Below are 19,028 nucleotides of genomic sequence, written 5' to 3'. Positions count from 1 at the left end.
AAATGGTACAAAAACTGACACCTTTATACAAGGGATCATGTTTGCAACAAAATTTTTGACTGCTTGTGTTGTGGTTATTGCAAACATGATCCCTTGTATAAAGGTGTCAGTTTTTGTACCAGTTGAAAGGGTAAAAACCTATTACTATATTTTGCCACTGGTAAAGGAGGTCTCACTTTCCACTATACAACTGGGTCCAGCAACCTTTAAATCTGCATAAAAGTATGAATCCTCGTCTGATGCGTCACGGATTCAAAATAGTTTTTTGGTAGCAACTTAGTACAATACCTTTTTGAGAAATATAACAAAAATGCAATAGACCCATTTATAAGTACAGCTATCTTGATTTGAAGCTTTCCTGACTGCAGGAATCCATACTCTTTGGTTCTTTCGGTAAAGTCACATAGATAGAAAACTAATAGATCACGACGTTTTGATCGCAACACAAGCAACCGTCATCAGACGAGACAAACAGCAGGAGAACAGAAATAGCTGCTGCAACACGTGAGCTGTGATAGGTCGGCATATGTTGCGGCGGGTGCAGCTAGTTTATTATATTGCTCGAGAGCAAATATTGAATACATCAACATTACACTATCTATCTGGGGCATCATGGCCCTTGACAATTATTATGATGCCCAATGTGGAATACTGTACTTATAGGTTTTACTCCCCCCCCCCCCCCCCCGAATTATATTCCAGTTGTGCTGTTGCTGTCCGATTGCAAAATTAATACAACTCCTGAGAACACTGTCAGCTATCGGTGCAGAGCATGCATCTGGTCGATTAAATCACAGAATTATTTCTGAATTCACTCCATAGACATATTTCTACAGGAGGGGCACACAGCTGGTATATGCCCTTGAAATGATTGTCTGCTGAATGTCAATTATACTGAATTTGTCATAGCCAGAGTTTAACAAAATACATTATTTTCTTTTATGGTGCATTTATTGGTAACCAGGCTGAGATCCATCAACTCGCCGCACTTGAGAAGAACCCATTTTAGCCATGGATGACTGCATTAATTCTTACCCAGGTTCTCAAAGCAATTACTGTTGCCGCTTTCTTTTTCTGTGTTCAATAATCCCAATACTTCATTTGTAATCGGCAAATCGCTTTTCAAATTGCTCGGCTTGTTCAGTGGAGGAGCAGACTGACAAGTGGACGGCTAGGGTAGGCTTAACCTGCAAGACAGGTTATTAGCATGGTGGTCAACAACACCCTCCAGCTCGGATGCAATTGCTGTTGAAATGTGTTTCTTTAGAAATAATTGTGCATTAAGTAGCCAAGCCCAATTCATAAAAAATGGGAATGACGTTGGTAAGCGACTGGTGAGAAGATGTATTGCTGAGAACTTGATCAATACTTTGGCACATTAATACCATCTATGTAAATGTAACGGTCTAGTTGGGTAGTGGAGGGGTTAAATGACAAGGATTTTGGCAGAAAACTACCACGCCTCGCCTAAAAACAAGGATAGTACACGGTACAGCAAGCTGCATTTGGAAAAGGTCATGCACCTTGAGCTTGGACATTGATGAGCGTTCGACATAGTGTGATGGAAGCTCTCGGGGGGTTAAAAATGGATCGACTCTTTACCTGTCAGTTGGGGACAATCACATGTGTATGCAAATGGATAGCTTTGCAACACAATCCTGCAGCCGGTCTTTTTTCTGTAATGCTTCTGTCTTAATAGCTCATTAGGTGCTTGCATGCCCTGTATTTTAATAGCGTGACCTGGTTACCATCATTAGCTATTTCATGAGCCTTCTCTTGTACGATGCTTGGTAATTTCCATTTGTGTAATGGATTGCCCTTGCGTACCGAATTAGTTGTTTCATCCACCTAAAACTTTCCATGCTTTGCAAATGGAAGCAGTTGTTCATTAACACTTAAACCATAATGTGTTATGAAGGATTTTGGTATCGGTCAGTATTCTTTTAACCAGGAGATGAAATTAACGTATTGAGACGCATGAAACATTGCCTCTTATGCAAGGGTGATCTGAGTTGCATCTAGAAAATTGAAGTGCACAAGAGTTTAACAACATTAAATTAATAAAAATCTAAACCAACTTCGACAATTGAGTAAGAATGTGAATAAGGCTGCGTACAAAGGGCAATTGCACTCGTAATTAATATAATAAATGTTGTGCAATATGCAATTGTAGTAAAGAACACTTGTAGATTTTTCATCTTGGAATTTGGAAGGATATTGTTGGTCAGCAATGTGACCAGGCAGCACTGTGGCTTCAGTACTTGCCTTACAATCATAATCAAAAGTACCACTTTTGAGCAGCTAAGAATGGTCGTCAAATAGACTTGTCCACACCAGCGAATGTAGAATGTTTACTGCCAGTTTTGAACCACCAACAGAGATATCAACTCCACCCCAGTGCTCAGTTGATTACGTTTTACATTTTGTTGAGCCAGTCCAGAACATCAGCATCATGATTTTTTTCATATAAAAGCGTTTCTGTTTCCTTCATATTGAAGTGTGAATTTGCCGTTTTACATTTTAGACATTGAAAAAAATATTCAATAAAATGTACCACTCTTTGTAAATGTTGGACATCCTTGGGGACATGCATCCTCTTCCATGGTGAATGCATTGTTTGGGAAACAAAACATCAGCGTGCATTATGTTGCAGGAGAACTGCAAGGCGTAAGCAAAAACAAGCTCTCGCTGTGGGTTTAGAGGGCATAAGGGTTGATGTTTTTTTGTTTTCAGAGCCCCTTCTCCCACCACCACTCAAAAAATATTTTGAGTGAATATTCATGAAGGTCAGACTATGCGTCAGTATTGTGTGGAATGGGTGGGGTGTGGGAAGCATGCCACATTCTACAAGACCAAAGGGACACATGTCAGCGATATTTTATTAACAGAAATAACTCTCACAGTGAGAAAATGAAATGCTTTATGGCTTTGTATATTGAGTTGTTCCAACGTAGATGTGTCGTTTGGTTCATGCTGCCCTTGAAATGCTAAAGGAGACAAGGACAGTGTCTTGTAGATGGAATTCTGGAGTTTTTTTTTTAAGAAAACATCTTCTGTCCTGACTTTTATTAGACCCCCTTTTGCTTGTAAGAATTGATTAAGTGCCACGGTGGCGAATTGTTCGATCCTGACCCTGATGCCTGTATATTTGGGGTTTGCACGTTGTCCCCGTGGTCATGTGGATTTCTCTCCTTTGGTTCCTCTGGGGTTTCTCCTCAACATTTAGAAACACGCGTTTAGAGTATTTGGCTGCTATATATTTCCACGTGATAAGCCACTTCGTTGAGCTATCATTTGTGGCCAGGCCGCTTCATTTGAGCAGTGCTACAAGTTGACTTTTTCAACAAACTTAGGTTAGCGTCAGATGTAGATCGGCAGATTCCCCCCCATGTTGGGTGAGGTGAGTACTCACACTTCCTCCAATACGAAGAGTAGGTCAAGAACACCGTGTTGAAAGGGTCAGTAGAACTCCCTCTAGTGGAGGCCCTTCCACCAACACTGGTGTGAGCAAGTAATTGCAGGGCTGTAACCATTCTTAAGCAAACTTTAATGCACTTTCCAGCATTGCTTACCGTTTGGATAGATTGCCTTTCTCCTGTGATTGAATGTAAATATTTACAATTTGCACATCAAAGCCTCTTGAGTACTGAGCCATTTTCAGTTACGTCTCAAATGCTGCAAATGGCTTTTCTGCAGGGAGGTAGACATTAGTCTGTAGTTCAGCAACTCCAGGTGGGCACAATTATGGCAATTCTCCCACATTTTGGCAAAGTGTGTCTTGCTTGGCACCTTGAATTGTTTGGAATGGGCGGCGCCATGCCTTTACCGCACCCAATATTCTATCCATGCCCCTTTACAGGTGAAATGCCACATTTCTGTGGGGATGTTCAACTCCTTTTTTCGTGCCATTGCATTTCTGTCCCAGCCCTCCGAGATTACTCCTCCGTTTTGGCAGAATTTAGCAATTGTGGAAGAATCGCTTTGCATTTGGTGGAAACTGGATAATTAAGTTACACGTTATCAAGCTATTTTCTGCTAAATGGTGGAATAATGGATTCCAGCAACTTGTGAATTCGGCTTCTAATGTTGAGTGTAGATAATTCTGCTGCTTAACTGCAGTGCCTGTGGAGTAAACCAATGTGGCTGGAAACCGCTGCGCTGATTTTTCTTTTAGATTTTTTCCTCCCACTGAGCACTGTAGCTCCCTCCAGCTGACACGCAATGAGTCATCAGCAACGTATTGATCCATCATCCTGGTTTGATTCCTTTTATTGTATTTTGCCCTTTAACAAACTAAATTATGCTCGTGGTGTTTAAATAACCAGGCAACGACCATTTGTCACTCGCATGAATATCACAACCACTTGCCCACTGCGTGTGGTGTACATGGCTGTACGATTCAATCTTTCCGTTTGATCTCTTGTGGTAATGCATACATCTCCAATTTAGCTCTTGTTCATCCTTCATAATACATTAATGGCTTGCTACCTTGCGAAAAAGAAAAAACAGCACTTCCTTTAATCTCTTTGGACATTTTAAAAGAATACATAAATTGTAGTTAAAACTAGAAATCCATCAGCAGGAGCCTGTGATTCAATTCTCTGCATTTACAGTGGTATTTCATTGATTTTTTTCCCTGCTCCCCATTGTGTTGCTAGTCTGGAAATGTAATCTTAGCGATACATATCTACGTGTATATATATGTATATACGTCCTTCAGAATTGTTTGGCTTTCAGTTATTAAAGAATTACAATTTAAGGGAGGGCGACTTAACACAGACTCCACTGATCTGAACTAAGGAAGGATTAATGTACATTAATGGATACTCTTCATAACCAGGTTAGAGCCTATTGAGACTAGCAGTCATTGTTCTAGGAAAACCTTGAGAAAGAGAGCAACACACGTCTGTAATTTGTCCTCGGTTTGTGTATCTCTACTTGGTCCCCTGCAAAAGAGACGTGCGTTGTTGTGCAGCGGGTTCTCACACGGTCATTGACAGTGAAAACTGAACAACTGACCGCACTGAACGAAACATTATACTGGTAGGAACCTCCTGGTTACACCAGCCCACAGGGGATTATTGTGTCAGTTCATCGTGCAGGGAGGGGCTGGGTGGGGAGGGAGGGGCTGGGTGGGGAGGGGCTGGGTGGGGAGGGGCTGGGTGGGGAGGGGCTGGGTGGGGAGGGGCTGGGTGGGGAGGGGCTGGGTGGGGAGGGGCTGGTCACCCAGTGGTGCCCTTATAAAACTCAACGTTTAACCTACTCACTCCGGCTTGTGCCCGTCCTCACAGTCGGGCATATTTGCAGAATACACCACGCCGCCGTTGACCCTGGCCATTGACCGAGCAACCCAACGTTCCTACCAGCTCCCTCCGCAGGAATGTGTTTCTCTATGGTCTTCTTCTTTCGTCTGACTGATGTAGTAGATACAGAGCAGCAACTACAATTTGACACTCAGTCGGTCAAGCCAGATCACTGTGTCTGGAGCAGCAGAGTTTAGCTGTGTTCTCTCAGTGATCATATATCAGACGTCCGTTTGGAATGCACAATTGTAATTTTCAAGATCAAAGGAATGATTATGAAGAACGTAAAATCTCGGCAAGAATATGCGTAAGAGACTCAAACGGCGATTTATTGGATGAGTGGACTATCTCATGGCATGCTGTGTTTCATTGGATGCAAAGATTTGTCAACCCACGGGGGTTAGGGATAGTTTATTTTTCACTCTGTACATTTGGTCAATGTTATCTAAGACACTCAAGCATTTGAACGCTCTGTAAATCCAGTTTCTTTTTAACTAGGCAACTCCTCCCTCCGTAATAGAAAAGGTTTGCACTCTGTCAATCTGTAGCGTTCTCTCTCTTTCTTCGCACACCAGAATCCAACAGTGTTTTGTTATTGTTTTCCCTATACATGTAAACCGTGTATGTAATAACATACTCAAAATATCACGCGATACACGATGCTTCTATGCAATAACAGACTTAAAATGTAACCTGCCGCGTGATGCTCAAGTCGGACAAAGCGTCATACTATGTTATAATAACGACGTTTCTCTGGCTGGCTGGTGCGATGGCAAGTGTGCGGTTGTGATGTCACTTGCATCCCACAGCGTTGAGCCGCTAGTGCCTCCGCCCGCTCACGCACCCTCTACCCCGGCCATGTATCCCGCGCAAATACGCGGGCATTGCTCATTGTCATGAACAGAAGACGTGTGCTTGATCCAATATTTTATTGCTTTGCACAGCTTTAGTTAAAATGCACGTGAGGGCATTGTAGCTGGAAGCTGCTGTGACGTAATGCTTCGCAGACAGGACTTGCAATCCAGAGGTCGCAGGTTCGATCTCGTCGTGACACAGTTGAAACAATGACGCAGGTAAATCCCCCCTGCCTCTCCACCTATCGGTATGAATGGGTACACCACAGTTGCTCCATTGGTCAGGTCATGTGTGCAGGGGTCAAGTGGGAGTATCCAACTGATTGGCACGGTTGGTCAAGTACGGTGTGAAAGAAGTTTAAGTTCTATTAAAAATGTGTGGCCAGCATGAAAGTGAAGGCCTGGATTCCCTCTTGAGTTTTTCTCTGCAGCTCCCTCGAGGCCCTTCTCCCAGTCGTGGGTTGAGCAAGCAATTGAAAATTACTGTTTAAAAATACTCACAATTTTCATCGTGACAACTGCATTATTCGAGAGAAAATAAATGTCGCGGGCTCATGTTTTGGGAAATTATCCTTCAGAGCAGCCTTCTTAAGCTTTTGAACCTTTTTGAAGAAAAATTTTTTTATTGACATAGGTGGTTAGTTTTCCGCCTTAAATGTTGTGTTGTAATGAGCGCTTTTGCCTGCCTGTGGTTTAGTAATCTAGTTAACATAATCATAACGTTTGCGTCATATTTGCCTGATGAGTGGCCTTGAGCTTCGACCTGATTTTTTAACAGGTTTTGAATCTGCAGACACATTGACATTTCCCCCCATCAGTACACAGGTCTAGGATCTGCATCAATTAATTGCACAGTAGCCATTTCATAATGAAAAAAAATGAAATCAACTCGATGGCTAAACAGCCCATTATTTGAGCATCATAGTGAGTCTATTTGATTGAAATCGTATTGGCTTTTAAATTTTAATTCAAGGTTTGCACTTACATTGAAAGAAGCTTGATGTGTTCCGATTACCAGGTGAAATCAATATGCCAAAATTGTGCAAAAAAACGCATGCGGTAGATGTGTCTATTTTTAAGTGCCAATATATTTTCCCAATCCAACTCATTTAATACTTAACCTGAGGATATGAAGTGTTTGTTTCTTTTCTATACATCACGTAGCCTGGCATATCCAGCCAGGTGGAGCTGTGGTTGGAATGCTTGTCTAGCAATTAGAAGATTTTACGTTAAAATCCAAGGGGGTTAAAAACAGCTTGTCAATAAATAGTTTTGCTCTATATCATCTATAGGGGTGACACGGTGGCGAGATGTTAACTACCTTGCCTGGTATACAGGAGGTCGTGGGTTCGATCCCAACACTGAAGTCTATATATTTGGAGTTTTCATCTATTTCCCGTGCTTACGTGGATTTTTCTCCGGGTACTCTGGGTTTTCACTCCACATTTAGAAACATGCGTTGAAAATATATGGCTGCTATAAATTTCCACATGATAAGCCACTCCCATTGGACTATCATTTGTGGCCCGATCGCTTCTGAAAAATTGCTGTACAGCTCAATGGGCCGTACCTGGTAAAATTTAAATAGCTTACTTTTATATATAACTTCAACACCACTCTGGAAAGACTCACACCTGCCATGAGAATGCGGAATTTCCATTGCTAGCTCAGGACCACCAACAGAGATGAACACCACGTTGTCTTGTTGTCTTGTGGTTGTTGTTGTTGTTGTTTGACTTGCATCCCACTGGGATATTTGCACAGGGTTGGTGTACGGTGATTTTTTCTGTAATATTTTGCTGTCTTTTCTTGGATTTTCTGTTTGCAGATAGTCACTTTAAGATCTTTTCTTGTTCATGTTTTTGTTTTTTGTTTGTTGCGGTTGCACCCGATTCAAGAGCCGAATGGCTCACAGGGCTTTACCTAATAAATGAACTTTGAACTTTGAACTTAATTCTTGCTTGAGCAAGGACACAATCTGACTTGCTCTAATTGTGATATAGGTCATCCATCTTGTCAAATAGTACGCATCTTTGGTTTTTTAAAGGGTCCCTAGTCCTTAGAGGAGCTTGGGTGTTTTTATGCAAGGTAGCCTTTATGCATTCTTTTAGAAATGGGAAAATTGGTACTTATATTTCCTGAAAATGTTGAAATTGGTTATCAGCTCCTTGAATACTTCTTTCCACAGAACTCCAGTTTGTGCTTGGTTATTCAACACTGTGTGAGAGCCACACATGGCTGCTGCTGTACGTATGGCTATTTGCCCTTGCGTGTCTTTAAGACTCGGTAATTAGGACACTGAATGGCTGCGTCTGCATCCAGAGCTTGTTTTTGTCTCTAGCGTACTGCAATGTGATCGCTAGGTGCACAGCATATGGCCGCTGTAGACAAGGCATTGTGCAGCGGAGAGCGTTATTTGGAGATTTCTACAAATGCAACTAATTAAACTAATGTGGTGTGTGGTGAAAATGTCGCTGAACAAAAGAAAATAATACTTTGACACGAACACACAACTGGAAAGCAATATAATATGCATCATTAAGAAATGTTGAGTTATCAGTGGGGATCAAAATCATGAAATAAAGAGGTCAGTGAGATCAGGATGGAGTGCTTTAATTAAACTGCAATTTATAAATGAAAACAATTTGCCTGTGTGCTTGAGCATTTTCTGCAATTGCCATGTATTGCCTATAATGGTGTGGATCAGAAATATGGACATTAATTTAAAAAAAATCAGCAAAAGTTGAAAATTTCATAAAGAAGCATGGAGAGTGGGGGTGATGTATGCTTGGTATTAGACCGAGAATAAGAAAGTGGAACACATGAATCGGGGAACAAATGTGAATTAGTTCCATCATATCAGCTGTTCAGGAACATAATATGAATCCATTGGGCAGGTAATGTCATGAGAGTGGATGATGGTTGATGGATGAGAGTAGTGATGGAATGGCAGCCAAAGTAGAGCACACGGCCAAGAAAACAGACTCTGCAGGGCTGGAGTGATGAGATCACCATACAAAGTCCAAATATACAGGCGTCCGGGATGGAATGAAACCCACATCCTCTTGTATACCGGGCGAGATAGTTAACATCTCGTCACTGTGATGCCCTCAATCAGCCAAGCAAGAGCTTGCTGCCTTGCCAATAGCTATACCATTCCAACGTCTGGTATCCTATAGAAACGTGCCTTCAGGATGCAGTAAGCAGTTCAGACACAACAATAACTCTTTGGAGTACTGCTGATGAGCATGTTCCTAGATTCAAATGCAACCGGTATGGTCATAAATGCTCTGAAGCCTTCATAATTATCTGACATCATTGGCTCTAATTGTATAATGTTATATTTCCAGGAACGCTTTACTAAGTGTTGAACGTGTTGCGGGAGGAGTTTTGCATTGGTATGTTTGGCAAATTCCCTAAGGAGTGTTATGTATCCCAGAGGATACCCAAGTATGAAATGATACCAATCAAAAGTTAAGAAATGTTGGTTTGACTCAATTTTGTGCACTGCTATCGACTGGTCATCTTGTAGGTTGGGAGTTTTGCGTGTATGCTAAAATCTGTATGATCCACCAATGTGCATCTAAAGATCTGGATTACAAGCTTCTACGACAAGTTGGGGGGCTGGCATTTTTACAGCAAAGGCCTCACGATGTTTGTTGTTTTCATACATCCCCTATTTGGCCTTCGAATTAACCATTGGAACTTTTTATCCCTCGAACTTTGTTTGCATCGTACGTAGCCAACTATGCTAATTGGAGGGCTTTGACAATCTGAAGGTTATACGTTAAATCGAGGTGTGCCTATATTTCATTCGTGGTCAACAAAATGACAACCGCAAAAGTTGTTATTCTTTTAATAGACTGGCCCCATGCCATGAGAATGTGGAATTTCCACGAATGGCTCAGATTGAGCATTGTCCCATTGTTTGTTTTAACAGGTTGGCACCGAGCCTCGACTCCAGTGTTGGCTCGTGCAGTACTCGTTGTCACTTGTTTTGTCTGCCTTGTCCCTCCACAGTGTCTGGTCTGGGCTTCGGCATGATGAGCGGTGCGTTTTCTGGCGTGAACATCCTTGCCGAGTCTCTGGGACCCGGGACGGTAGGAATCCACGGGGACTCTGCACACTACTTCCTCTCATCAGGTTGGCCTTACTTGTTGCTGTGTTAAGTTTTTTTTAACTACTGCAGTCTTTGTTCTTGATCTGATTGTGTATTTTTGCTGGTTATTCAAGTGTTGACTCTGGAAGATTTCTAAACAAATAGAGGCGTGTTAAATGGCATTACCTTCCTGGGTTAAATTGCAATCAACTTTCCGAGGTAAAACCAGGTTCTTGTGTATAAAATTGTGAAACTCATCTTAATTTTGTTTAATTTTAAATACATTTTATGACTTCGGTGTGCACTTACATTTACTTTGCCATATGTGATGTGTTTGACAAACACATCTAAACAGCACTCGGATGTATAAAAATATACTCAATATTGTTTCCAATGAAGGTCCCTAATACCACTTCTGAGTTAGTGAATGAAATCCAATGACATTACTGTTAAGATACTTTCTATTGTGATGCTTATAATTTTGTGGATTTTCTAAAAGAGAAATGCTTAACTGTCTGCCAAGATGTGGATAGTGCAAATGAGTCACATTGCCATGGCAATTATATGGATTATTGATAAAGGTGGCATTGCCACATTTTAGCCAAATATCTGATGAAACTTGACATTCACCAACAATTAAATTTGGCTCATGGTGTTTAGACTATAAAAAAACATTAAAATGCATGCTATTTGAAAAGTTCAGTAAACAAGAGTTGAAAATGAAACTATTAAATTCAAAATGTTTCCTGACTTGCTTTTCACACTTGTATTACCGGTTTGTAAATTTACACTTTTAGAGACTCAACCCAAAAATCTAATTTTCTGTGCTGTTGTGAAAACTATCTAAGCTGCTATGGTTTTATGGGAAAAAATATTATTCGTAAGCTTCACAAGAGCACATGTTTATGCACAACAGCGTTATGGAGAATTATGATTTGCTTCACAGGGCATTAACTTGAATTATAAACAAGTGGCATGTACACATTTCATGTTCAGTTCTGAGTTTATATGTTAGCTGTGTAATAATACCATACAATCTCAAGAGAGACACAGGATTAATTTTATGAAGAAAGGTGAGTTATTATTTTCGTACAATTTAGTTGCAGGTCATGTTTTAATACGGTGATATGACACCAGCACACAATGTCACACGGTCTAAAACGTCCACTGTTCAGGATGCAACGTAAATTGGCAATTTCCTGCACGAAGTACCATTTTATGCCTTTGAACCGAGCCGTTTGACTTCAGAGCGCTGGAATGAGTTACCGGACTTACGGTCAACTCGACCGACTCGCACGTGGTTGACAAATCTTAAAAATTGATCACCGGACACGGCGGAAAACATGCACTCTTACTCAATGTAAAGTCACGTAGAATGGAAAGAATAAAATAAAAAATAAAAAACATAATAAAATAATATAATATTTTATTATTTCCATTCTACGTGACTTTACCGAAAGAACCAAGAAGATGAATCCCTACAGTCACGAAAGCTTTAAATCAAAATCTTACTCACTGCTCATTCCCTGCACTTGAGTCTCGTGTCACACATGCGTGTCTCCTCCTGCAGCCTTCATGACCATGGCCATGGTGCTCCTGCACACTGCCTGGGGTGTGGTCTTCTTCCAGTCCTGTGACAGGAAACACTGGTGGGGAGTGGCTGCGGTTGTTTTAAGCCACGTCTTCGTGTCCTCACTGGTGAGTGTGAAATGTGTAGAGCCAATTTCATTCGGCTCCTCGTCAATTACCCGCCGCGGTGAGAGGCCTGTAACATGCATTGTAAACTTTATTTTGCAAGGAGAGCGAGGGGGAGATGAGTTGTCAAAGGTACAACTGCTCGTTTTATACCTCGACACACTGTGGATAATACATACATCAACGAGAAAGCCATCTGTTTGCTTGTCGATATAAAATAATTCATTCCTGTGACTGAACGAGTATTCCAGACAAATGTTTCCCTATAGCCCTTTGTTTTAACAAGGCAAATATTAGAGCACTTGATTTTTTAGCATTGTCAGCAGAGTGCGTCTACATCCTGAGTGCATTATCATTAACTGGAGGTGCAGCGAATAGCACTTTTTACGAATTGGCTTACCTGACTTCTGTTGACGTACATTTTCAATATGTCGGCAAGTATCTTCATACTCCTTATCTAGTATCTTGAAGTATCTTCGTCTATCTTTTTCCCTGTCCTTGATTCTAACTCCCTGTCTTCATGTTTGCTTCTCAATCTGTCTGTGTGGACATCCGTGTGTCTTTATCTGTCTTTATGTATCGGTCTGTGTCTCTTTCACGGTGTCTCTGTTTTGCTGTATTTATTTCTTGCTCTGTGTGTCTAATCACTCTCCCTGACAATGTGCTGCTTCTCCTGTCACAGCCCCAGTCCTCTAATTATTCCTTCTTCTAGCCACACCCCCACTGTGGCTACCATGGTCATTTTTGACGAGTGGCCCGCAGTGCCCCCAATGTGTTACTTCACGTTGTTTTAATTGCTTCAATGTGGCAAAAGTGAGGACCAGACAAAACCAGTGTGTTCAGAGGCATAATAAAATTAAGTGAGTTTTTTTTGTTGTAAGCACGCCTGAAAAAATTAACATAGCCAAATTAATGTGAACATTCTTCCATGTATGAGGCATTTATTTCTACTGTCATTAAAACCCAAAAATGTACCGTTGGTGTGAACATGCCTTATTATACAGTTAATTGTTACTGCGACTTGTTTGACAATTCCTTTTTGCAATATAACGGCCTGGTGTTTTGCCTCATCAGCTGTAATGTAATGTGGGAACAAACTGATCTGCAATTGATGACATGACTGTGTGGCAGTGAACGGTCAGATCGTGTCTGAGCATGTCGCTGTGTCTGATGATCAATCTCAAGAGACGTTTTAACTTGATGCTATTGAAGAGTCCAATTTGTAACATTTAATGTGCAGTGAAACATCTCCTTGCTAAAATGAGCATTGTATGAATGCTTATCACTAGCAGCCCTTTCCCAGTTTGGTAATTCCACATTGCTGTAATGGGGGCCAGTCTTAAATCATGACCATTGTTAACATCACATTGTATTGACCCCACAGCTGATCAAGTAATGATCTCACAATCCTCCAAATGGAATTTGAGGGCTTTACCAACATCGTCTTACAAGACGTCTTACAAGACGATGTTGGTACTTATATATCGTTTAATGCCAGTGATTCTTTAACCTCCAGGCTATGATTAGATTCGTATTCTGTGTGTTTGTTCAGTTTTGTCACCTCTATGAGAAATATCAATATCTAGCTGTACATTAGCCAAACGCAGATCCCATTGTCCGCGCTGTATTTTGTGGAGAGCGGTCGTGTTGTGGTTGGCGCAATGCGCTACGAATCCGGCGTCCCAGGTTCGATTCCCGCTCGCAGTCAACACCAGTGATGATTATCTGAACCGGTCCTGGGCCTCCCCTCGGTGGCCTCAGCCTCAAATGCGTACTTGGTGTTGTGCGTAAGCATCGCCACTAGGAAGACAAACATGGTCAGGCGTGATGCTGGCCACCCACCCCCTCGTGTGCTGTGCCGGCCTTCATAGGTGCTCGCTCACAGCACTTGCCCCAACATTTTGTTAAGGCTATAAGGGGGATCTTTGTCTTTTTGTCTGTGTATTGTAAATATGGTGACTTGTGCAAACGCCGCGTTCACAACGGTGGCGTTGTTGTTGCCTGCAGACGTTCGCGAATCCCAATTACGAGGCGAGCTTGATACCGGCCTACCTCATGATGGCCGCCTTCGGCACGTGGGCTTACTTCACGTCCGGCGGCTCGCTGAGGAACATCAAGAGCTTTGTGACATGCAAGAGCTCTGAGTATCTGCTGGCCAGCCACCGCCAAAGATAGGGCTGCCTGCCCCTCGGTGTGCGATTCAGCATGCGTGTCTGTGTTCGTGGACGTGCAAATATGCGTGTATTTTGGGGTGAAGTGCTGTCAATCCAGGAGTGTGTGTGGAGCACGGGGAGCTGCAACTCATCCCACCGAGGCTTTGCCTCTCAGTCATAATAATCCAAATAGAACTGCATGTGGACATTGCCATAGCAGTAGCTGCTCATGTTGTCTTTACATTTATTAATTTGAGGTTATTGTGTAGCTACACACGTAGGTCATACGGTGTCACAAGCGCTCCAATTCTATTTTAAAGGTTCATGAATGAGAGGAAATATTTGAAAAATTGCAGCTGCGTGACTTGCAGATGCACCGCCGTGTCGGCCTCTTGTGATGTCCCCACCACGTTTGTTTTTTCAACGGCGAGGTTCCTGTTACTCGGCTACTTCACGTTGTGCACTGCATGGTGAGCGTCTCTTCATCTTCGCATAAAGAGCTCGGTATCTGAAGCCACAATGGCAGTACAACGGCTTGCAGCCGGGAGCTGGGATTTCAGGGATAAAAAAAAATTTCATTCAAAGAAGCCAAATTAATCTGCGCACGTTTCTGTTAAATATTGTTTTGAAAATGTCGTGAAATACCACTCATTGTTTTTAGGTTACATTTTTCTTTGGAAGTGCATGAAAAATCAACAAACTTTTACAATTTGTGTGTCTCCTGGCCACTTGTCATCTTCTGGTCTTGACGCACATTCGAGAAATAACTTTGAAGTCCAGTGCAAAGAAGCTGCAGCAGCTTATTCTTCAATAATCATTCTTTTTTTTTGTTACTAGAAAATACCTGTACCCTGGTTGAGTGACAAGGTTGTCGTTGGTCGAGTGTGTTAAGCGCTGCTCTTGATGCTGATTATGATGTTTAACAGGACGCCGAGCAATACATCTTAGAGGTGCACTCAATGGCAATTTCTTGGAAGTGCATGTCCCGCATCGTTTGATTAGTGGGGCGGGGGGCGGGGGGGTTAAGGGAGAAGTAATGGAGGAGAAAGCAATCTCCCTCATTCTGTCCGCCCACATCTCTCTTTGTCACTCACAATGGGATTTTGGGTGTGCCCCAAAAGGATGTTTCGCCTGGTACTGTGTGCTTGCATGTATGTGTGTGTTTGTGAATGTGTGTCGGATACATTTATATGTAAATCCCTCTTTCCCCATGGAGCAATATTATTTTGGTATTTATTAGATTTACCCAATTCTGCCCTTCTTAACTGCCATTATTTCCAGTGAACGATCATTCTGCATTGTATCAGTCAACACGTGCGTCATGTGTATTGATGAAGTTGCATTAAGTGTGACGGACTGGTAAACTTGTGGGGGACTGAGGAGTTAACGTCTTTGACTAATATGAGACATGAGAAGAGAAATGGTCAACCTCCTCCACATGTGTCTATGTGAGTGTGTACGTGCATACATGTGGGGAGCGGTAGTGTAGTGGTTAGCGCTACGCTGCGCTACGAACCCAGCGACCCGGGTTCGATTCCCGCTCACGGCCAACACCATTGACGATTATCTGAACCGGTCCTGGGCCTCCCCTAGGTCGACTCATCCTCAAATTAGTACCTGGTGCAGTGTGTAAACATCGCCACTAGCGAGACACAGGCGGCCGGGCGTGGTGTTGGCCACCCACCCCCTCGTGTGCCGTGTCGGCCTTCATAAGTGTGCTCGCTAACAGCACTGGCCCCAACAGTCTGTTGGAGGCTATACGAGGGATTTTTGCCATTTTTTTGCGTGCATAGATAACGCCTCGATGTCATCTCACTGTCTTGTTTGAAGTTGCCATGCCAGTGAAGGATTTCGAGTTTTACACAAATTGGACCGAAAGATGCTTTCGTACAACACAAGGCCTGCGGCAGGTGACTTGATTAAACATTAAACTTCAAGATGAAGGATACCGATTGTGTAGGTGACCCATTTCGCTTTGCTTATGTGATATGTTGGCACAAGGCACTTGTGTGTTTTTTGAGTGATAGTGTGCGTGCCACTGCAGTATCACTTCTGTAATCTAGCAATAAAACATCTAGCAAGTGGTTCACCTCGTTTATATCCTGGCAACAATAATACGCATAATTACATTATTTATGCTGTGATTTGCACTGACGTGTCACATGTGTGCTGTGGCAGTTTATGGGGTGCGTCGGCTGATGGCCAATTGGTACACCAGGGAAAAGCTATCATTTCGAACATGTGTTTTGCGTCTCCATTGGGAGGTTGCCCGTAATGCCTTTCATTAAGGTCTATCTACGAAAATATTTAGTTAACTATCACTGAGTAAAACCCACTGGGGCTGCGCGTGTGAGAAGCAGAATCCATTATTGCATTGTACGATGCTCCTACGTCTACTACGCTCGCCACCTTCAACGTGCACTGACCGGTGTGGTGAAGTATGGCCAAAATACCCGCATCAGAAGTGGGGAGGCCATCATGCAGCAGTGAATTGACAAAAAGGGCTGTATTTGTATAAAACCTAGCATTTTTTATATTTTATATACTGTACACAACTTCACTGCGACAGCATTAGCATACTTATTTTATCAGGTAAATTGATTTCCTTTCAAACAAGTGAAAGCATAGGTTTACGATGTAGAGTGAAATAGAGTATTGTGTTAGAGTCCAGGGGTGGGGAACGTCCGGCCTGCGAAATCATTTGGGTCTGGCCCTGCCGAGGCAACTGCAGGCGGGACTCGAAATTCAATAAATCTAGGAGCAAACCTGGAAAAGCAGTTGCGAATAGCAACATCATCAATACCAGCTAACATCACACGCCTCACCAAAGAGAAGCAGTTCCAGCCATCACATTAGGGGTGAGTTAATTAAATGTTTGACCAAATATAGCAGACTACTTTTTTTTAAGTTGATAATTTTGTATGGCCCGCGAATGATGTTATAAATGTCCAAATGGTCCTTGGCAGAAAAAAGGTTCCCCACCCCTGTAATTAGACGATGACCACCTTTCACCCTGTTGCAATCTGCCAATGAACACGCGTGTTCAAAATAAATGCATGTAAACAATATCCGCGTTGCTGTGATCACGACTCTTTATTTACAGGTCCGGCCAATCTGCAATCGCGCTGGATGTCCTCATTGACTCCTCCTGTTGTCCGCAACTTGGTGGGTTAAGGGGAAACACCACAGATTGACGCATAGAAGAGACTGTTACGATGGGTTAGCTCTGCTTTGTATGTCCGTGGCAGATTAGCTGAGGAGGCTCATGGCTCCACGCACTTCATGTTTTTTTCACAGTGAGATAAAAAATAAAAAAGATGAAAACATTCCTGTGGGAGTGAGAGGAAGTCTGCAGAACAGACCTTTACAAATGATGTCATGTTTCCAACCGACATAGCAAATGTAAATTTTAGGCATTTTAAGAGGAATTTACATAGCGCATGTATTCATTTATCCTTTCCTTCATGTTGAAACTCCAAACATTTTTTTTTGGTTTTGCTCTACAGTTTTTCACTTTCACGGACAAAATAATGCGAGTCGCATAAAATTGTGGATGATAGAATTAGTTTAACAACAACATGAAAAAGTTAAAGCAAAATCGAGCTATAACGTCCGTGACAATGCATTTTTAATAATGTTTGGCATGCGAGGTAATAATGTTTGTCTGATTTTACTTGTATAATACCCCACTGATTGTCTAAAGTGTTTATTATTTTTTTGTGTCTTTGACAAGTGGGAAACTTTCAATAATGAGCTAATTCATATGCACAGACTTGCACTCGCTTTCGAGGATAATATCTCTCCATATATTTGAACACAGAACGCAGAGGATTTAGAATTGAATGAACATTATTTTGTTTATTTTTTTAAAGGCATCTCATTATTGCAGTGTTGGACATTTGGATGGATAGGCGTGCGACATCACTAAGCAAACGTCTTCAATTCTCTTGATACACGTGTAGGTATACATTCTGCAATTTGTTCAGCATCTTTGCACAAATCGCCCGAAGATGCTGGATGTAATTACCAGCGAAACGTACTCAAATTCTAAATGTTGTGGATTCACTCTTGAAACACACCGGTGGGCTGAAGAAGTAACTAATTGGCGTTTTGTTAACGTGACATTTTTTTACTGATTGGCCGTGTCGAGTGGTGGAGGGTTGCGACACATTTATATAACGCGATCAAACCCAAACACCTTTATTATGAAGGAAGGAGGCAGTCATACGCCACATCTTTCACACGTGCATGCTTCGACGAATAGGTGCACCGTGTGGTGCCAGATAGAAGATCGTTAACTAAAAAGATTTGGGCTATGACGGAAACATGCTGCATGTTGCTTTAATGAGTGACACTTGGTATTAAAGCATTAATTATTTGTCTTACCACACGCAGAGTACTGTCACACATAAACATGTCTCCACCCTGGAACACCAAAAATAGCGCTTCCAGAGAAATCAGATATGCAGTTGATTACTCGCTATAAAAAAAACTCACGCAAAAAAACATAGTTATGGATGCATACGTATAAAGTGTGTCTGTACATCTTCTTGGTTCTTTCGGTAAAGTCACGTAAAATTAAAATAATAAAAATAAAACAATATTTCTCACGACGTTTCGGCCACAACGCAAGCAGCCGTCCTCAGGTGTAGAACAGGTCTGTCTTCTCTTCTCGTCAGACCTGTTCTCCACCTGAGGACGGCTGCTTGCGTTGTGGCCGAAACGTCGTGAGAATTATTTTATTATGTTTTATTTTTATTATTTTATTATTTCCATTCTACGTGACTTTACCGAAAGAACCAAGAAGATGAATTCCTGCAGTCACGAAAGCTTTAAATCGAAATGTGTCTGTACAATTCATGACTTGGCAAACATGTAGCAAAAATAGTTCCTGCCAACACGATAATACTGTCACTGTTAAAAC

General features: G+C 42.0%; 1 protein-coding gene across 1 annotated transcript in view; it reads left to right on the top strand.

The window, feature by feature from the left end:
• The window catches only part of LOC133346463 (gamma-secretase subunit Aph-1b-like), a 28,099-nt gene extending 9,428 nt beyond the window's left edge, over window positions 1–18,671 (top strand). Inside the window, exons 4-6 of the mRNA XM_061558047.1 lie at window positions 10,178–10,300; window positions 11,827–11,954; window positions 13,959–18,671. Coding sequence (XP_061414031.1) covers window positions 10,178–10,300; window positions 11,827–11,954; window positions 13,959–14,126 — 419 coding nt within the window. The 3' untranslated portion in view covers window positions 14,127–18,671. The remainder of the gene's footprint in view (window positions 1–10,177; window positions 10,301–11,826; window positions 11,955–13,958) is intronic.
• The last annotated feature ends 357 nt before the right edge of the window (window positions 18,672–19,028 follow it).

Source organism: Lethenteron reissneri, chromosome 24 (genome assembly GCF_015708825.2).
Source record: "Lethenteron reissneri isolate LAM-NWPU_2019-01 chromosome 24, ASM1570882v1, whole genome shotgun sequence".
NCBI classification, from domain to species: Eukaryota; Metazoa; Chordata; class Hyperoartia; order Petromyzontiformes; family Petromyzontidae; genus Lethenteron; species Lethenteron reissneri.
Note: the sequence above shows the minus strand (reverse complement) of the source record. Positions and strands in the feature narration are given on the sequence as shown.